Source organism: Vanellus vanellus (assembly GCF_965231255.1).
Source record: "Vanellus vanellus genome assembly, chromosome: Z".
Classification (NCBI taxonomy): domain Eukaryota; kingdom Metazoa; phylum Chordata; class Aves; order Charadriiformes; family Charadriidae; genus Vanellus; species Vanellus vanellus.
The window spans coordinates 84,867,262-84,888,940 of record NC_138908.1 but is presented as its reverse complement, the minus strand read 5'-3'; the positions used below and the strand labels follow the sequence as shown (position 1 = coordinate 84,888,940).

At 42.2% G+C, this 21,679-nt stretch overlaps 1 protein-coding gene across 3 annotated transcripts in view; it reads left to right on the top strand.

The window, feature by feature from the left end:
* Positions 1 to 20,509, top strand: part of ST8SIA5 (ST8 alpha-N-acetyl-neuraminide alpha-2,8-sialyltransferase 5) — a gene marked incomplete at its 3' end in the record, with an annotated part of 42,280 nt that extends 21,771 nt beyond the window's left edge. For 2 of the 3 annotated variants that reach the window (XM_082497527.1, XM_082497526.1), the window contains 6 exons: positions 5,154 to 5,246; positions 8,327 to 8,413; positions 12,222 to 12,366; positions 14,637 to 14,749; positions 18,929 to 19,021; positions 20,041 to 20,509. In XM_082497527.1, the coding sequence (XP_082353653.1) occupies positions 5,154 to 5,246; positions 8,327 to 8,413; positions 12,222 to 12,366; positions 14,637 to 14,749; positions 18,929 to 19,021; positions 20,041 to 20,509 (1,000 nt within the window). The remainder of the gene's footprint in view (positions 1 to 5,153; positions 5,247 to 8,326; positions 8,414 to 12,221; positions 12,367 to 14,636; positions 14,750 to 18,928; positions 19,022 to 20,040) is intronic. The other variant, XM_082497528.1, reaches the window with a different exon arrangement.
* Between the last annotated feature and the right edge of the window lie 1,170 nt (positions 20,510 to 21,679).

Genomic DNA, 21,679 nt, shown 5'->3' with positions numbered 1-21,679 from the left:
AGGGAAGGTGAATCCAGACCCGAGGTTGGCAATGAATCTGCCCATGCTGATGAGTGCAGGCACTGCTAATTGGACAGTTCTCTTAGGAAGTATTTTGCAGAAACCCACAGGGCTTGGTTCGTATTTTCTCATTTCTTAGTCACTGGATAATGTTTATTTTTGGAAAGATCTTTGTTTTTCCTGCAGGGTAGGTGGAATCCTTCCTGCGATACTCTGCTCTCTTGCAGCAAAAGCGCTGCAGCCTCACTGCGAACAGCGCAGGTCTGGCTCTGCAGGAACGAGCAAATGGGAAGGCATTTCTTTTTTTTTTTGCAAGAGAAAATGCCCTTGTTTAAAAGATGCCTGACAATTACACTCAATTATATTTTAAAAACTTTGTTCAATGTATCAGACAACTCAGTGCCTCAATTCGACCTCACCTGAAGGCAGGATTGAAGTCTCAGGCTTTTTAATTCATGTAGCATGATCAAGAAAAGCTTACTTTTGATCAAAGCGTGAGCAGCCCAACTGCAGATGATCAAAGACCTAAGAGTTAGCTGGTGTGCTGGGAAACCGAGTCTGTCTCGCAGTAGCGAGCTCAGCAAGCTGCTCAGCTGGAAGTGAGGTTGCAATGGGAGACGCGAAGGTTAGAAATGGAGAAAGTCTCAAGTTAGTAAAAAATGGAAAATTACAGAGTGAATAGCATCTCATTTCTGGGCATTCAGTACTGAAAGCCATAAAAAAAGAGTCCGCTCTGAGCACTCGCAGCTTGTGTGGTGTTCAGATGCAGGAATTGATCCTGGAAAAATGTAGTAAATTTGAAAGCTGCAATTCACCCGAACGGACTTAGAGCTGTAAGTCGTGTGCAGTGCGTGGTACCCTGGGGAAAGGCCATCCCGCGTGCACCTGCGCAGTTTGTTGTGATTCGGTTATAGTTGTGTTCCCTGTTGTGAAGAATCATGAATTCTTGCTTTGGCTTTCCTGTAGACTTGTGATCTTTGAGGGGTAAAAGTTACTCAGATTTCAGCAGGGGAAGTGAAGGCAGTAGAGGGAGAGGACATTCTGGCGGTGACATATCAACTCTGTTTTATGGATATAAAACATGACTGTCATTCTTGTAAAGCTGAAACACAGCCCTTTTCTGCAGCAAAAGGAGTAGCGTAGTCAGGTTTGTCACTTATCACTAATCAAGAGCATGAATCAAAATAAACTGCACTACAGCCTTGCTTCTTAGCTGGGTATCAGACTGAGGAAGGTGATGGGGAGGACAGCTTCCATTTGTGCTAATTAAGCGTTCTGACAGGCAAATGTATCTTCGTTCACAGGGAACTACATGGCTTAGAGTGGGAGTTAATAGGCAGAAGCAGCACTCAGAGCCCAGGGAGTGGGTGAGACTGATGATTCCTCTGGGGGAGCGTGGGGGGCTGGTCTCCAAACACTCCCAGCAGGACCAGACCCTGCCGAGCAGAGGAGCTGGGTTTCAAGAACATCCGTGGGGGCTGAGGGAACCCGTGTTCCTTGTGCTAGAGGCCGGTGTTGTGCAAAAGCCGTATTCTGGGAAAGTACGGTGTGAAGCACTTCTGCGGGAAGAGGTTGGCCAGTGCTCCAGGGAGCTGTCTCTGCTAATATGCCTCCGTGTCTGTAGCAGGAGGGGGATTGCTGTGGAGTAAATATAATAACATGAACACTCCTGGGAGAAAGAGAGGAAACTTTTTTTTTTTTTGCTTTAGTCTATTGACCAGATACTCTCTTGCAAATTCCTTAATGGTGTCGTAGCACCATTAATGCTTGCAACCTCGGTGCTGCAGCATCAGTAGCACTGACACCAAGGAGGCTTAGTGTCTGTCTGCCTGCTTCAGATGTGGTTCGGGGCTTATGAATAGCAGCCCAGATGATGATTATTCATCAGCTCAGGCAAGAAGAGTTAGTTTCAAGTGAGCTCACCCCATGGCCAGTAGCATCTTCTCCCCACTCGATGCGAAAGCGATACCACCGTCGGTGTCCCGTGCCTTTGTGGCAGGAGGCACGTATGTGTCCCATCAGCAGCGTGTCATCCAGCCTGTTTCACAGGTCCTCCCTCTGCACTTCCACAAGGTGCCAAGTGGTGAATTCGACACTACCAGTGACTCTGCTGGAAAAGCCGGAGCTATTGTGAGTGTTAGAGGCTTGCAGGACAGCCCTCTGCTTTTCAGAGCTGTGGGCTAATGGAAAAGCTCTCCTACAAACGCAATGCTACCTCACGGATTTCCTTTCAGATCCAGATGTGATTTACTTTTTACCTAATCCTTTCCTCCTTACCCTTTGGCCTCTTTCATAACACACCCTTTTCAATTTCTATTTTTGGTTTGTGGATTGGGTAAACAGGCAATGATCAAAGGGAATGGCTGCGACTCAGGAAATTTCATCTTGGTTTCATAAAATGACATCCTTGTCTCCAGTGCCATGGGCTGAAGCCAGCTTTCCCCTGCTGTGGTGTTCGCACGTGATGGGATGTGCTGTTTGACGTCCGAGCTGCAGTTCTCTAACTTAGCAGCAGAGCCAGAAGTGTGCAGGATAGGTCAAAATAAGTGTTAATCTAGATTTTTGCCATCCTTATCTGTCCTTAGGCACATACAAGTTACTGAAATCCAGTGTTAGGTGAAAGGTGAGGATGAAGCCGATAGCCATTGCTATCCCCCTTATGCCCAAAGAGGTAGAAGTGGTATGTAACGTGCTGAGTGTTGCGTGGGGATCTATACCTGCGTCCAGCTATTGTGGAGAACATGCACGTTCATGGTCCCAGTTTTATCTGACTCAAAGAACCAAAGTAAAGAATGGATACTGCAAAATACAGTAAGAAAAAGGAGGATTGGAGAAGGATGAAAAAGTTGTCTGGACTGGTAGTCAGAGGGGACTCCTTTGCCCCTGTAAAATGCTGTGAGCAGCAAGAAGTCCTATGGTGTTGGCTCCACAGAGAGAGAGACTGCAGTGTGGTTTTGGAAATTTATCTGGAGTACATCCATACAGGGCTTTGGCCTGGTGTAACCAGGCGAACTCTTTATCCGATATCAGTTGGAGCTGCTTTCAAAATGTGCAAGTTGCTCAGCTCCAGCTCAAAAAGCCAAGCACACAGGAGATGTGCCAGTGCAATGGATTTCTACTACTCTTTAATAAAGGCTGAATGTCCAGGTGACGATTGAGTTGGAAGGAGACCCCAAGCCTTTTGGTGAGAGACCGGATGAAGGTTCATGTTACATGAACCTTATGTCCCTTCTGGAGGTTGAGGAAGCCTTTTCCTGGATTTGTCTGGAGGGCTTTAAATACATAATTTCCTCTACAATACATAAAAATGTATTTGTTGCCTTGAAGACTATGCAAACACATTTCCAAATAGTCACATTGTTTAAAGATTGTTGAGCTATTGTTTTTTTTTGGGGTGGGTTTTTTTTTTTTTTTTTTTTTTTTTTTCTAGCCATAGTCAGTTTACTTCTTTATTAGGAATTTATGATGTTCTCCTTCCACTGTTTAGGCATGGGCTTATTCCTTTCAGTCTCAAGGTTTGTTCCTCTCACTTGGTCACCGAAATGGTTGGTTTGGTATTTGGCAAAGCTGAGGTGCTGAAAACCTCAGGGAGAGGTGAAGGAAACACTTCCTAAAGCAGCATTTGATAGGATAGAAATGTCCCCAGATGGTAGCAGATTGCTTTGGGAAGCTCTTGGGCTTTTCCAGCTGCATACTGTAGTCCCTTTCCCCCTTTAGTTTTATCTCTTCTCCGCTTTATCAGATTGATTGCTGGATGTACTTGCAAGGCAAAATTCGGAAGCTGTTTGGTTTTAGATGCTTCTGGCCTTTGGAGGCCCTGTTGGAGACACCTGGAGATGTTGTTTTCTGGACAATCTCCCTTCCTACAGTTCCCCTGGGAGGTGTGAACGCTTAGAACTTCTCCAAAAGAGATCAAACTTTGGATCTCCCAAAATTTTGATATTAACTATAAACATGAACCACTAAGGAAACTAACAAGTCTTTCCTACTTAAGGATTATATATTCAGAACTGAACAGACATTCAGATCAAACATGAATATTGATGTTATTTTAAAATGACACAAACCCAAAATATTACATTTCCAGTGATAGTTTAAATAAACCAGGAATCTTGTATTTTTCTTTCATATTGAAAATTCAAAAGATATTTTGGAGCTACAACCTCATGAATTCTGAGATTTTAAAGGATCCATCAAAATAACTTCCTCTAGCCTTGGTCTTAGTACCTATTCCTCTGGGTTGTCTGCTAGTATTTCTTCATTATGCTCATAGCTGCCGTATGGGTAGGCACAGTTCTTAGGTATTAGGTTTTAATACAGACTTCTAATGAAAAGGGATGAAACTGATAGAGAGCTTGTTTTAAACCCTAAATTTTTCTTGTTATTTCAGTACAGTCTGATTGAATTCACTGGCCAGCCTGGGCTTTCTCTGGTCCCTACACATGAGTGTCTACCATTGTGTTTTGTTTTCCCTTCAGTCCAGTCTGATGGCTAAGGTGGAAGACTTTAACCAAAATAGTAAATATTTATGTCTATATTTTAATTAAAAATAGCACTGTCACTTGTGATGTGTCTGAGCATTCAAATCCTTTTGTTCTCAAAACCATCTCAATTTTCTTGAGAACAAAATCCCAGCTCCCTTCCTCTCTGAATATACAAAAGAGTAAATCACAATGAAAAGCTCAGTTGTGTAGAGCTATGCAACAGTCTCCACAGACAAGAGGCAACCTCCAATACTTGCTTTCCACCCGAGCAAAATTTAAGGTACTAGGTTTTAAACTCTCAGCACATTCAGACACCTAAAGGATGGAAACAGTGTTCCTTAAGTGATCAGTGCTTTTATCCTGATTTCAGTGGCAGCTGCCACGTGCTGACTGCTGGACAAGGTAGCTGATCCTTGTTAATGCCTACAAGGTAGATGAACTCTTGTAGGGATGGACAAACTGGACATGGATGGCTATTCTACCATTAGCAACAACATCTGTGCTTTCCTGTGAAGTAGTAACCTACCTATGGCCAGACAGTGTAGTCTCAAGTTAAGCAGAAATCATAAATGACAACTTTAAGCAAATTTCTGTTGATGTGTAAGATAAGTATTCCAGTCTAAGGCTTATTTATAATATTTTTTATATTTTTTTCTTGTTCTTCTTCAGGTATTTTGAGTTTTATGAAGGGCCTTTGGAATACAACTCTACCAAATGCCTGGAATTACGGCAGGACATCATTGAGGTGAAGGTTTTGTCTATGTGAGTATGAACGAATGTTTGCTAAAAGACTACTTTTCGGGCAGGATGAAAATGATAACCTACAATAAATTGTCAGAGATGCAAGACTCAAGAGATCCCATCAATAGGGATCTCATCAGTGATTCCTGAGGTTCTCTTATATAGAACCATTAAACAGAATCATAGAATCGTTTGGGTTGGAAGAGACCTTTAAGATCATTGAGTCCAACCCTTAACCTAACACTGCCAAGTTACCACTAAACCACGTCCTTCAGCACTACAACTACACGTCTTTTAAATACCTCCATGGATGGTGTCTCAACCACTTCCCTGGACAGCCTGTTCCAGTGCTTGATATGTTCAAGTAGTGACACCTGAATTTGATCTGAGGTCCATTTGAAAAAACTGGAAGTTTTTCACGTAGATTGAGGGATTTTGGTCAGGTCCAGTATCACTATTTGAAATTAAATACAGTGTTTGTAATATTATTTGTAATATTCTATTCTATGTCTTCTACTCAGGGTAACTGAAGAGTAATAACAGCCAGACTGACTCACAGCAAGTGTCCATCTAGTTTAAGGTTCTATCATTGACAATGGCCAGTACTGAAGGCTAAGAAATAAACCAAAAGTTTAGCCCTTCCTGATAACAAATACTGGCATGGGGACTCGCTGAGCGGCAGGTGATGGCCAGGCTACGGTAGTCATAGGGGACAATAGACCTCTCTGTTAATTTCTGAACCCATTACTACTTTTGACCCCCACAATTCCCTGCAGCAGCAGTGAGTTTCTCAAGTTAATAACACTCACTAAAAAGTAGGAAAATGCAGTTCTGAGAAATAATAAAATATCTCTGTTTTATCTTTTGTGGTCCAATATGTACATCAGGAAACTTATGAGTTGAATGAGATGTATCCGTGAAACCACAGAGATGGAATCAGGCAAAAAAGCGAGGTTGCCAATGGAGCTCATTGGGCAGAGAAAAGCAGGGTATTTTTGTGTTGCCCTTTTGCATTTTCAGTATTGCACTGAATTTATTTGCCTAGATTATGCCTAATCCCTTACCGTATCTGAAGCCAATGCTTTAGTAATCTTACTGACAATCCACAGGGTTTATTAAGGTCTGTAAAGCGCACTGAGAATCTCAATTGAAAGTGCAGCTATACGAGTGCATAGTGTTAAGCAATCAAGGCTACAGCAAATACGATTTCTTGCTTCAGGTCTGCATGAATTTTGAGCATGTCTCCCTCGCTGACTTTGTGCACAGAAAAATGTAGGTTATGTCCTTGTCTTCTGTGTTTGGTACCGGGTGAAGGATACACGAGTAACATCTTTGCACTTCTTGCTGACTTGCGGTGCTTAAAAATAAATAGAAGGGGTGAGAATGTGACACTTCTGCCAATGTTCTGCTGAAGATGGGGAGTTTTGAATTGCGTTTCTGCATACTTATCAGATGGTACAGAAAATTATTCATTTCTCTTCGTCTTATCTGATGGCACATAGAAGGTAGTGGACTCCTACTTAGCTGGATAGGGTTAGCCTTACTTTTACGATAGATGCCATTTGACATTAAGGTCTTTTACTATGCTGGCTTCTTCTTCTGTGCATGCTTCTAATGCGCTACATTTCCCAAGTCAGCCCTTATGGTAATGGAAGATTTCCAAGTTAATGTGCTCTGGTGGGCTACAGAAAGTACAATATGACCTAATTCCTTCCTGTAACTTCCATAGCCTGGGAAATCCTAAGTTCTACTCACTTTAAATATATAATTATCTTAAAAGTCTTTACTTTATTCAAACGTTCAAAGCCCTCAATCCTGAAGACAACTCATTAAGAACTATCAGTCTTGAAGAAATCTCAGACTTAAAAATTTTCCAGCCAGATTATGACGTTGCTCCTGGCTCTAGATATTTGCAAGGCCTTTGTTACCTCTGTTGTCCGAATACGGAAGAGTGCATATGAAGTCTAAGGCAGAAGTGATTGGAATTGATGATATCACCAAAAATGTGTCATCCTGTATCAGCCTAGTGGAAGCAGGAGTGTCATTTTTTGATATAACTAAAAGTATATTTATTAACAGAGAGGGAGGAAGAGATCATTATGTAAAGAGCTTTTCACGTCCTTTTACTTCACAGATGCTTATCCGTACACATAGAATCATAGAATCATAGAATCATAGAATCATAGAATCAGTGAGGTTGGAAGGGACCTTTAAGATCATCAAGTCCAACCATTAACCTACCCTGATAAAAACACCACCACTCCTAAACCATGTCCCTAAGCACCTCATCTACCCTTTTCTTAAACACCTCCATGGATGGTGAATCCACCACCTCTCTGGGCAGCTTATTCCAATGTTTAATAACCCTTTCAGTGAAAAAATGCTTCCTAATATCCAATCTAAACCTGCCCTGACATAACTTGAACCTGTTTCCTCTTGTCCTATCACTTGTCGCCAGGGAGAAGAGGTCAGCTCCCATCTCTCTAAAACCTCCTTTCAGGTAGTTGTAGAGGGTGATAAGGTCTCCCCTCAGCCTCCTCTTCTCCAGGCTCTTCTCCAGGCACATGTCCTATTGCAGTTTATAAAATGGATTTCCCAACATAAATTGGATTTTCCAACCTGTTCTGTAGGTTCTCATGGCTTAACATACCCTCACCAAAATATAATGGGAGTTGGCCAAATTATCTGAAGTGCCCTCTTTTCCAGTCCTGCCTCTGCTGGCCCTTCTGCTAGGTGCAACTTTTTCCCCCCAAAGCCACTGTAGTTGCCAGACACTCATTAGCTTCCCAGTGGACAGACTTTAGTACAGTAGATGCGTCTTGCCCAATATTGCATTTTTTTATCCTGAAGAAATGGAGAATGCCTACCAGGGAGTAGAAATCAGTCCCAAATAGCTGAAGAGCTCAATCAGTACCTGTGTATACATGGCTTAGGGTTGCTATGTCTGAGCAGAAAAAGAAATAAAAATGATAAATTTTGCACTGATAGACTGACTGTTTTGCCCTATCAAAAGGCTACTGCATGGTACCCTGGCTGCAGCTGTTTTAGGAAATGAAGTTCTTGTCATAAAGTTATTTTTTTTCTGTCTTTTTATCTTTTAGGGTGAAACAAACTGAATTATTTGAGAGATGGAAGAGCCTACAGATGTGCAAATGGGAGATGAATGTAACAGAAGCCAATTTATTCAAGTAAGAATGGTCCACATTAATGAAACTGAGTAAGATTTACCTTAGTTTGAGTTTAGGTTCCTGTAGAGAGATCAAATCTTCATATGGATAGCAAGAGTAAGCATTATAACACTGTTACTGTTGGAGTACCATCCTTTTGAATAAAAGTGGACTTTTTTCTAATTTAAAAATGCCAACAGCAAGAGTGAGAGAGAGCTCTTCTGGCATGTGGGACAATCTTTCCAGGAAAGGTGGGGAATTTGGAATGGGAAAGACTTTTCCAGGTATGATTCAGGCAGATATAATGATGGAGCCAAGACTTAACGGCTGCACCTACTACATCAACCTAACTCTCTGATGGTGTAAAATGGTCGTATCAATGGTGACACTGCAAATTTGGCCTACAAAATACTCAAACTGAATTTTTTCTGTGGTGTATTAGGTACTGTCAGACCGCGTTTATCACTTCATTTTTTTAATGGCTTCTCAGCTATTGCTTCCTGACTAGGTATTTTTTCTGGTCTTCGGATAACTCTGCAGTTTGTTTCTGTAGAACTCTGTCTTTCTTCCTGTGAATTCTTCTTTGCTGAAGGTCCTCTGTGGTCCTTTCAAGATACAACTTTTGACATTAATCTTGTGAAGGTAATAGTAGAATGAAGCCAAAACAATATTTGAATTTCTGTATTAGTATATTCAAGGGCCATATTTGGGTAGGTCTAGAGAAGCCACATTATTTCAGAGTAAGTGGAATACTGTCGTGGTTTAGGCCAAATCCACCACTGGGGACCCGAGGGACCCCAGACGGGACCGACAGATGCTCCCCTCTACCCCTCTACAAAGAGAGAGGCAGAGGAGGAAAAAGAGACTTAAGAGTTTAGAAGAAACTAAACTACTTTAATGAAATATTAATAATAAAATAAAAAGAAATAATGAAAAATATATACAAAACCGTATCAAGCTCCCGAGATGACAATCACGTCACCGGCTGGCACTGGGGCAGTCCCAGGCTGGACTCAGTGGCGGACGGGAACTGGATTCCGGATCTGGAGTCAGGATTGGGATCACAGGCAGAGAGAGTCCTCCTCAGACGTCGGCCATTGAAGGAAGAGCCCCTGACCCTTTGGTCCCTCAGCTTTTATACTGAGCATGAGGCAGATGGGATGGAATACCCTGTTGGTCAGTTTTGGGTCACCTGTCCTGTCTGCTCCTCCCTGCAGGTGGGACCCCACTATGCTTTTCCGCTTCCGACCCTCCAACGTGGCAAATAACAAAGTTGGTTGGCCTTGGCTGTTATGGCAATAAGTGTAAGCAGGAGCCTCTCTGCATGCCATGCCTGGGCATCAGCTATAAACAATTGGCCTTATCACTCTGAGAGAGTGAACACTGTCTGCACAATATGCAGTTAATTTCAGTTGTTAGAAGAGGCCCAGCTAAGAAGCGAAGTTACTGAACAAAATTGGTTCTGTTTTACCTCAAACCAGGACAAATACAGACTGGTTAAGTCCGTAAGTCACTGGCATGATTCAGAGCTGTTGTTTAGAATAAGGACCCACAACTTTCTCCCAAATTCTCTTGCATGATTCCAGGAAATAGCTGTCACGAGTTGATGAGAGAATGTGAGAATGCATGTGCTGAGTTAGTCATTAACATCTTTAAAAATAACTAATTGTTAATCCCAGGCTCGTATCAGTTTTTCCAACATGAGCTACACAAACAAGGTGTTTTAGGGTTTTTTTAGTATATTTTTTCTGGAAATTACTTAATGGGCAATTATCAGAGCCCATTTTGAAGACAAGAGCCATTCAAGATTAGAGCCTGCTGTCTTAGAGACTGCTTGGAGTAAGAGAACTAATGATTGTGTCCAGAGTTCATGGAGCGCTTTGAAGTCTGGAGAGAGTGGGAGCAATGAGCAATGAGTTGGAGCAGAGGTGGGAGCAATGAGGAAGGACTAGCTAAAGACCATCAGGAGAACCATCACTCTCAGGCCACCAACACCAACACATTAAGCAAAGAAAGAACTCCTCTGCATCCTAGAGAGTGCATTGAGAGAAAAAAGAGATGAAAGACGGGTCGCTGGCTATACCTGCCTGAGTGATATATCACTGCTTGAGAAACTCCCACTGGAACCTAGATGTAGCCTAACCTTTGTTAGCTGGTTCCTGGAACAATAATCATGCTAGTCATGAAATAAAAGAGAAGTTCAAAGTCTGTTTTATTTTCATCTTACAGGACAGAGACTTCAGTGTGTGAATGTGCAGGGAAACTGTAGTCCCTTAAGAGCAGACCAAGGTCTGTGAGCTTGGAGGAGGCTAAAAGGAGGTGTTCTAACAACACTGAGTTGTGGGCTTTCAAACTTTGTCAGTTGTGGACCAGCAGGTGACATGGGGAGAATCCAGCAAAAGTTAAATGGCAGCTACTTCAGCAGCAGGGAGGGAGGAGGCACAAAAAATCACACTAGCTTTTGTCTCTGTAGACTAAGAAAAACAATTTCTTTGACAGTCTTCTTCCATTATATATCAGGTGTTTACATTAAGGAACATGCCTCTGGAACACTAGTTGGACATTAGATTAAAGAACAACATCTCTTTCACTTCCTTACTGCAGAACTAATAAAGAGTTTTTTCATATCTCAAATATCACAATTCATAGACACTTGTAATTATTTAAAGATTTAGTTATTAGAAATTATTCATTGACTTATTCAGTCTCAATTGCCACCTCGATCTGATCATCATATTGTGTCATTCTGCATGAGTCAAGTATATAACAGTAATTGGACATTACTGAAACATTTGCATAATTCTGTATTTGCTTTCGGGTGCTCGTAATAAAGCCCATAAAGAAGACTGGCTTATTCGTCCAACTCATAATGAGGCCACATACCCAAGAGGCAAGGTGTTTAATCTAGGTTATTTGAGAGCTATTTGGCTCTGTCTTCATGTTTGTGCGTTTGCCATGACATGTCTTTTTCATTAAAGGCGTAAGATGCATTGACTGAGAAACAAAGCGGCTCTGCAGTAGGAGTAAGCTGAAGTCAGGGCTTTCAGTTCCACCAGTAAAAGGAATGAAGCATTCAGGGAAGGATGGGAGCTGAGAAATAAACCCCTATTTGAAAAGCTGCTTTTACTATTTGCATTTCGTATCAGAGCTGAATGGGTTTTCTCTCATGCCAAGAATCCCATTTCTGAGATTTCAAAAGTTCTCATTTATCTTGGAATACCTGCCAGTTTGGCCGTTTGTCTGAGCCATGGCCAGTCTCCCTGGCACCCATCTGTTGGGTCCACATCATCTTTCTGATGCTCATACGTAAGGTCAAAGGCAAAACTAACACCTTTCAAAGTTTTTTTTGTAATCAAAGTGTGTTGTGCTCCGCGGTAGTCTGGTAAGTGGGGTGGCGTCCTTAGGAATTGCTGTGTTTAAGCTCCTGCCCTGCCAAGCTCCCGCATCCCCAGATGAATAATTTAACCCCTGTGTTTCCTGCCCAGTGATGAATAAATAATTTACAAGAAGTGGAAGACCTCTAAAGCAGAAAGGGATTAATTAATTAGGATGGTTTCCCCAGGATATTGGGGGCAGAAGCTCAGCTTTGGTGTCTGGAGCAGGGCAGAATTTGCACATGTATTTTCTGCAGCCTAGAAGAGACAGGTACAGAGATTTCACTGAATCTGAAATTTTCTAAAGGAAATTCCAACAAACCACTGTTTTACCCCTCCTGCAGCTAAAAAGTTTATTTTTGCTGAAAAATGCCTTCTTAGGAGTAACAGTAATTGCAAATCCTAAAGCATGCCATCAGCTCCTTGATCATATTTCTCACTTTTTCATTTTACAGGTCTACTTTGTCGAGGTGTTGCAATGCCCCTGCCTATCTGTTCACCACTCAGAAAAATACTCCCTTGGGAACTAAACTGAAATATGAAGTGGATACTAGTGGAATCTTCCACATCAACCAAGAAATCTTCAAAATGTTTCCAAAGGTGCCTCATGCCTCTCTTTGCAGAACCAACTTCACTCTACTTGCTGCATTAGATGCTATCCTATAGCCAAGCATTTAGCAGTTGGCTGTTTGACATTTCTACAAACTTCATTGCTTATACTTTGAAAATGTTTATTTTTGGTATGCTGTTTTAGCTGATTATCCTGTTTTCTAGTGGACATCTGCTCTGGTATGCGATATATATATTCTCCTGTAGAATATTACTGACCTAGCAGCAAAGTTGCTAATGAAATAACTTAAGAAAGCTGAATAAAAGAGGCACTTACTGATCAGAACTTTTTCAAGTGCAGTAGTCACATACAATGAATCCAACATTTGGGGTAGGTCTGCTGTTTTGGGGGCATGGTTGTTTTATAATTCATGGTCACAATGACTGAGTATTTTTATACTTATTTCTGTTTGGAGATTATCTGTGAACAGGCTGCACAATTTTTAAATATATTCATCATAATGACCATTCAAGACCTTTTCAGCAAATAATCCTTGAGCTGAGGGCCATTCAGAGTTATAACCAGTGGGCAATTCCCATTGCACATAGTCACTGACGTGCAGAAGTGGGCTTACGTGACTACTGATTCATCATGAGGCACCCCTCATGAGTTTAAAATGGCATATTTGGAGGGGATAACTGAAATTTATCCCTTTCAGAAAGTCAGAAAAATATTCAAGTTAAGTACTTAGATTTGTGTCATTAAAGTTGTCCTTCACGGTCTAACCACTTTTAATCTGTTTGCTTTCGGAGCACTGAGAGGTAGGGTAGGGCTGTTATCTAAACGCGCACATGGGGAACTGGGGCAGAGCAGGGGAAAGGCTCCGATCCAGGAAAGCACTTTGGCATCTGGAGACATGCAAAGAGCGGGTGCGTGTCATTCCAGAAATGTTATCCTCAAAACCCTGCCTGATGGAGCAGATGAATACATCAAAGACTGGATGACTACGCTTTTGCTAGGAGTGTCCTACGGCTGCTGTTGTGTTTACCCAGGTACGCCCTGAGGATGCTTTGCAGGCGTTCACTGGGCAGAAGCGGCAGCAGCTATGTGGCCAAAGACACCCTCTGCCTAGGAGCAGGGCTGCAGCACGGCAAATGTAGGAGATAAAGGGCTGAAAGTACGGGAGCAAGACTGTAAGGGCAAGAGGCTTGTGCTGAGTGCGGAGACCTTGCTTCTGATCTCCCTTTCAGGACTGCTGGGGCATTTTGTGCTTAGAAATCGCCGGATAAAGCACAGACAGCTCTATAACGCCTCTCTGCTAGACAGCTGCTGCTGCTCTCAGACAGGTGTAATTGCATGCCCTTTTGCCTCATGGCTTATGAATGCTGTGGAGAGATCCTGGGAATAATCACCTAGAAATGTCATGCCGCTATCGCATCTCTCTGTAGTTTGCGGTATGAAATTATTGATAAAATATGTATGTACCAAAACGAGCGCTCTCATGCTTATGTAAGCCCATCTCTCCATATTCATAAGGTGTAGCGCATCTCAGTTCTGCGTCACAACCCGCTCACCCCAACGGCCCAGTTCTGCTCTGGGAGACATGATTTCCCCTCTCTCTGGCTTCAGCAGCAGCTGCGTATCTGCATGCGAAGACAGGATTTTGCCCAAAGATTACAGAAAGATGCATCCTACACAAGTCCAGAAAGGTGCCTGACCAAAGGCTCTAGGCACTGCTGGTAGTACAAGTGCTAATTAATAATCATTAATGCTATTAGTAGAATTAGTGGTAGCAAGCGCTAAAATTTGGGCTATGTTGTGATAAATAGCTGTAGTGTGCTGTCTGACTTAGAAGGACTTTTTGGGCTTTACTAGCAGCTCTGCAGCTATGTGTGCAGATGTCTCAAAAGCAGGACATCGGAGCCAGAGGAGCCAGCGGTGTGCAGGCAGCTCAGCAGGCAACACCTGGGGTACGCTGATTTTATGATTCATGCCCTCATGTGGAAATCAGAAGGGAGAGCAAATTTCTAAAATTACTTCTTCCGTTATTGAGTCTGGACAAAAGCGGGTTATTGCTTTTTTTTTTTTTTGTCCCTCCGAGTTAGTTGCCCGTACTGTCTCTAATTGCACAGAAAGCAAACCCATCCGATTATGTATGCCATGGGAATATTGCAGGCCAGAACCAGTGTTAACTTCCTATGATTAGTGCATCTGCAAGCAAGATGCAGCTGCACAAAAAAAGAAAAAGCAAAAGCGAAAAAGAGACTCGTTGCCTCCATGTTTCGGGATATTTAACTGTTTCCTTGCTGTGATGTTGCAGGATATGCCGTACCACCGCTCCCAGTTTAAGAAATGTGCGGTGGTTGGGAACGGAGGAATTCTGAAGAACAGCAGATGTGGACGGGAGATTGACAGTGCAGACTTTGTGTTTCGGTAATCACCACAGCACCATTTTTCTTTTTGCCTTTTTCAATAACAAATAAAGCATTGTAAAGCTATTTTCTCCCACATGGAAACATGGGATTTGCCAAACTGGCCATATCAAGCCTGCTTCTTGCACAAAAAGCAATGTTTCAAAAAAACCCCACCTCACTGTATAATATTTATTTAAAAATTATGCTTTGAAGTATTATTTTCCCTAACTCCGTGTGCTTAATCACTGACTGACTGACAAATTTGGAGTTCTCATTCAGGACATCCCCTGTTACTCATGTTGTGGATTTATCCTTCCGTGGACATTACCCATAAGCAGTGCGCTCTGAACATGGCCATGATTTTCTGGGGCAGTTCTGAACCAGAGTTATAACCTCTTTTGCGTGACAAGCAGATTGGCCAGATGGACTTTGGGGTGTTGGTGGATGAAAAGCTGGACGTGAGCTGACAATGTGCACTGGCAGCCCAGAAAGCCCCCCGCATCCCGGGCTGCATCCCCAGCAGCGTGGCCAGCAGGGTGAGGGGGGGTTGGGCCCCTCTGCTGCGCTCTGGAGAGACCCCCCCGCAGTGCTGCCTCCAGCTCGGGGGGTCCCAACAGAAGAAGGACATGGACCTGTTGGAGCGGGGCCAGAGGAGGCCCCGGAGATGCTGGGAGGGCTGGAGCCCCTCTGCTGGGAGGACAGGCTGGGAGAGGTGGGGGGGTTCAGCCTGGAGAAGAGAAGGCTCTGAGGAGACCTCAGAGCCCCTTCCAGTGCCTAAAGGGGCTCCAGGAGAGCTGGGGAGGGACTCTTCATCAGGGAGGGGAGCAACAGGACAAGGGGGAATGGCTTTAAACAGGAAGAGGGGAGATTTAGATGAGATATTAGGAAGAAATTTTTCCCTCCGAGGGTGGTGAGCCCCTGGCGCAGGTTGCCCAGAGAAGCTGTGGCTGCCCCATCCCTGGAGGTGTTTAAGGCCAGGTTGGACGGGGCTTGGAGCAACGTGGTCTGGTGGGAGGTGTCCCTGCCCATGGCAGGGGGTTGGAACTTGGTGATCTTCAAGGTCCCTTCCAACTCTAACCATTCTACGATTCTACGATTCTATGTTAATAGCTCCACGCTGTGCGGCACATGTGCCTCGGAGGTGTGTTTCTGAATTGGTGCAGAGCTCAAGTGTTGGATAATGGGAGTTACAGCAATCCATACTATAGACTCCAGGGCCTGCAGAGACACCTGAATGACTATGAAGATTGAGTGTCTCCGTATTGTGCTCCCCACCATATGTGGAGTTATGCAGGTTTTGCGTAGACTGGGATGTCCCACGACTTGCATCCCTGGATAACAGAGTTTAGCAGCACTTTTATCATCCTTAATATATATGGGAAAGATTTTTTTATTATTCATATGCATGACTAATCCCTCTCTAAATCCTGTTACGCTCTTTGCCTGGATCATGGCATATGACAGCTAGTTCACAGATTCATGACCTGTAGAAAAGAAAAATCTTTTTACTTCTTGGCCACGTTGCTGTCTGTTTACAATAATTTTGCATAAATCAATGAATTTCTTTGATTTCATACCAGCAAAATCTAGGTTAGATTTTGACTTGTTACATTCTTAAATTATTTTGGCATCAAATGAGAAATAAAATTTGACAGGTCCAACCTTCACTATTCATTGTTTTCAGACCCTTGTGTCTGCCTCTTGTGCCTACTTTATAGAAAACTATTGTCTTAGTTTTAATCTGTGAAATGGTCCAGGCTTCACGTAACTTGCTTCTTAAAAGCCTAGTGTACCCCGTATACATCAAGTAATTATTGTAGATTGCTTCGATTGTGTTGGATCACAGCTGTCAGTATGGTTGAAAGGAGCGGTACATGTTACACATGGAGATGACAAGCTGTTGAGTGGAAGTGGAAATATGGGCAGCAAACGTCATTTTTTATGTGTAAGAATTTTCAGTGGAGGTCTCTTTTTACCACTGTTACTGGTTCTTGAACTGTACCAAAACCGATTAAAAAGAGCAGATTAGATCACCTCTGAACTAGAAACTGGGTTGCTTTTGGTACCAGTAATTAATTAAATAGAGGCTTAAGTAGAACCAAAATATGAATAAGTACATCAGTACTTGTGCAAAAGAAACCCCTGGTTCACCATCTCCAAAACACGTGGGACCAGCGTTACCCACAAAGACATGCTAGTGATTAAGAGCTTACGGTCTGCTGACATCAATTTTAAAGTAAAGCTTGTGTTCAGGGTCAGGTCTGAAGACATCCGCTTTCCAGTCTAATACCAGTTCACCAAACTGTCAGGAATCGCCACCTCAGTCACAAACAAACTAATTCTTTAAAATATTTCACAAACTTCCTATGCAACACGGCTAACATTCAGTGATACCTTCAGGACACCTGGGAAAATCTTTTATTGGCATCCTGCTTGTGGCCAGCAGGATGCAACCAAGAGTTTTATATGAAATAAATTCTGATAGCGATTAATTATGTTACAATAAAATGTATAATATACACACATGAATTGCGTTTACTAGTTGTTAGTGTCTATCTCCATCTACTGGCCAGAGTGTAGATCTCTGATGATACGCATTTAGAGATGGGACTACGGTCTTTGAAGGGATGAATTTTTGAAGTCCTATGACAAAACTACAGTTTATGCAGATTATAGAATCATAGAATCACAGAATCATAGAATCACTGAGGTTGAAAGGGACCTTTGAGATCATCAAGTCCAACCATTATATTGTCTTCAAAAGTAATTACCACTTTCAACAAATTCATTCTTTATTAATCCTGGTGGGAGTTTACTTACTGAAAATATCGAAGCTGAATATTTGAAAACCGTTTTCAAATATAATCTAATGAGCTCAGTGCCCAGTGCTAGGTGGAACTGAGGATGCTAGAGGACTTCAGAAGGACGTTGTATGACCTAGCAGAGAAAAGTGCTGGAAATGACATTGCCATGAGAAGGATGAGGTGGCTAAAAAAAAATCACTGACCTGATAAAGAGAGACTCTTGGGGAGGTGGAGGTGAACCTCCTGGGTCTGAGAAGGACTTTGAAGAATATTTGTGCATTCCTCTGCTCCCCTGCTCACCCTCTCCCTGTGACTGAGAAATTGTGATGGCAGATGAACTGTTGTATTGTGAAAACACTGACCATCATTTACTCTAAATGATGTCACAGTTTTCTCCTATTCAGCCCTGATCTTCAAAAATGCGGAGAATTTTGGGAATTAGGCACAGCAGTATTTTTGAGATGCGGGGATCTTAACAGTGATGGCTTTTATTGTGGCTTGTAGATCACTTCAAAATTTTTCAAAATGTGAGCAAATATCTAATGCTAGCTTAAACTGAGTGTAAAACTAGTTGCACGGCCACTTACATTGCTTCTGATATCTCATGCTGAAGCTTATTTTTTAGCTGGGTTTCCTATGGAAGCGAAGTTTGTGTGATAGCTTGTGTGTATGTGTGTGTGTTTCAGTAACTTCAGCATCTCTTGGGGGATGCTCTACATTTTTTGAGATGATGAATCTAGGTCAAGGCCAGGGTGAGCGGAGGCTGGGCAAAGTCAGGGTTTGCAAATCTTTACAAGTTCGCTCCTAATAGCTTTAACATCCTCTGGATCTCATCCTAGAGTGAGAATTGCTGCTCTTACACTGCACTGGGAGATAATTCTAAAGGGAAAAGGAAGGGAAGTGGATAGTTTTGGATTAATTAGGACTGGACTGATTTGTATCTTGTGGTGCATATCCCCTAAATTGTCTTGGGTATAAGACAAAGCATGTTAAAGGCAACGTTATAGATATAATTTATCTATGAATTATTGAATACATCTCAGCTGTTGCTGAGGAAGTCTTTGATTTTATTAGCTGATCGTCCTTGGGGCTTTATGCCATTTCTTGTCCTAAATTGCTAAAGTAAATAGCTGTACTGCTCTTAAATGAGTGATGTGGCTACATCTGCCAAAAGGGGTCAGCTCTGACAGACTTAGGGAAGAAGAGAGGTCTTCCTTCAGCCCCTAAGTACTTGTTACGTTAATGTACAGTTTGGGCATCAACATGTTTCATGCAATTTTAAATTCTCAATCTATTTCTAGATTTGTTGCTTAGGAGAAATGCTTCAGTTCTTTCTATTCCTGAAAAGGTGCAAGGAACTGTTTAACTCTCTTACTTATTTCTTTCCTTTATAGATGCAATTTGCCTCCTATATCTGAGAAATACTTCACGGACGTCGGGGTAAAGACAGATGTCGTCACTGTCAATCCCAGTATAATTACCGAGAGGTCATTTCTGTTTTTTGTATTTTCATCTCCTATTGCATTTCCAAACCTACTTTTCACTAGACTCTAATTGCTACTGAGAATTTTTTTCCCCATTATTACTTGAAACTGACACCACAAATCATACATTTCATTCTGATTTGAAGTTATTCAGTATATGGTATCTGTAACAACTTGCAGAAATGTGTTAAACACTTAGAACTGCACATTGATAACAGAAAGTGGGAAGGTGATGAGCTAAATCATAACAGCAGAGCCGTCCTTCCCCTGGAAGTTCTGTACCATGCTGGCAAGCCCCAGGCACATGTATTGGATGCAGTAGGGTGGAAGCAACTGATTCCTATCCTAAAGGCTTAAATAAAGTAACAGACACTGTCATATTAAAAAAAAAAAAAAAAAAAAAAAAAGATAGTTAAACTTCGAAGCCAGGATTGAGGATTGTCTGAGCGATTTTTATTTTGAATTTGTCAATACTTTAATGCCACCGTGCTGACAGGTTTGGGACCATGGGGCTAATTCCTGCTTTCCTTTCTTGCTGGGGGGAATATGTTGGTTTTTTTTTTTTTCTTGAGCAACTTAAAATCATTTGCTTGCATTGTGGATTTTTTTTATATGTTACAGGTAGGCATTTTAGAAATGTTTTTGCTCTACTTTGGTATTTGCCATTTTTTATACCATTCTGCACTGCATAGTGCACTATACAGCTAACCAAACCTTGGAAAAATTACATACTTCTCATAATAAAATGAGAAGTGAGACATGATCAGAAACGTTTAAAAAGTTTGTCCACTTTTTAATCCATGTATTGCCAAAAGAGGAGAGAAAAAGTATTTTTTTTATCCCCCGCATTTTTTTCCCTACATTTCACACTGACACTTTAGCTACAAATCTAAATATATTCTCCTTTCAATTACATCTATATCAGAAATGTTTCAGTAAAATCCCATTGGAGGTTTCTCGTCTGCTGGGTCTAGACTGACTTCGTGCTGGTCTGACCGTCGCTCGCATCCTTTTCCCTTTAGATTTCATAAGCTGGAAAAATGGAGGAAACCCTTCTACGACGTGCTCCAGGTCTACGAGAACGCCTCCGTGCTGCTGCCAGCTTTCTACAACACTCGCAACACGGACGTCTCAATCCGGGTCAAATATGTCCTGGACGATTTTGAATCTCAGCAAGCTGTTTATTACTTTCATCCCCAGTATCTCATCAATGTCTCGCGCTACTGGCTCGGCCAAGGGGTGCGGGCCAAGCGGATTAGCACCGGGCTGATCCTGGTGACTGCTGCCCTGGAGCTCTGTGAAGAGGTCCACCTTTTTGGCTTTTGGGCCTTCCCCATGAACCCCTCAGGGATTTTTATAACTCACCACTACTATGACAATGTGAAACCTCGCCCCGGTTTTCATGCCATGCCCTCAGAAATCTTCAACTTCCTCCACATGCACAGCAAGGGGATCCTGCGGGTTCATACAGGGACCTGTAGCTGCTGTTGACAGGGACGCTTCTTCCTCTGACGTTAACAGGAGCATGATGCCTGTGTATGGTGTAGGAGGTTTTATTACACCCTGAGATTATGCAATAATTGTTTGATATAGATTTCCTCAAGGCATTGCATCCCATAAGATCTAGGATACCAGCATCTTTCCTGCTAGCTGAGTTGGGTCCGTAACAGTGTGGGAGAAGCAAAACTCCTCTGTCCCAGGGTTTACACTGCCCTGGAAAGCAAGTCAGATAAGAAGCACATTTCCAATAGGTTTAGGGATAAACAGAGCACATGAGTATAGTTACCATTTCACTATGAAGAAAAGCACTAAACTTGGGAGGAGAATCAGTGGTGGAGAATTTTAGCATAGACCGTATGACTTTACATAGGTTTCTGAATCGAGTACATTAAGGCTTTGACAGATTTTATTGCAAGCACTGTCCTCTGGCATTTGGGCTTTTGAACATACTCTTTAGCATTATAGTTTTAAGGGTAAGTCTATAAGTTGAGGTCTTTGTTCTGTAGTGTCACAAAGAATTGGTGAAAAATAGCACCTAGATGTGATAGGATCACTTTATGAATTTTTTCAGCCGGGATAGAAGAGAATGTTAAACTCTCATTCACAGCAACAGGTAACTGTTGATCGTGGTGTGCGATTGCTTTAGAGTTTCTTTCTTCTTCCTTCTTTTGTCATATATTTCTGGTCTCCTCTGCCGATCATGTTTTTTTCATCATTGTCTGTAACGCTTTCCTTCTGGCTAATGTGTGTACTTCCTCCTACAGTGACCGTCTCAGCTTCAGATTGGAGTCATTGTTGAAGAAACATGCTCCTTCACACTTCTGCAAGCTTTTCTTGGCCTGAATAGCAAGGAGATTACGTAGTTATATTTTCTGAGTTGATTTTTTTTTGTTCAAATATCACAGCCTAAGACAGGAAAAGACGTTTCCTCTTTGATTTTTATTAAAGACTTTGTAAGAGTATCTGAATGTTGATCCACTGTTGTGCAGGTGGACTTAAATACTGTCAGGTATCTGTGATAAGTACTGGCAGGAAATGAAGTTAAAATACAGTGAAGATACTTTGTGGTGTGGATTACGATGCTTATTTTAAAATTATACATCTCAAGATGTCAGGTGTCTTAACGTGGCATTTTTGTATGTTGAGAATGTTATTAGGATA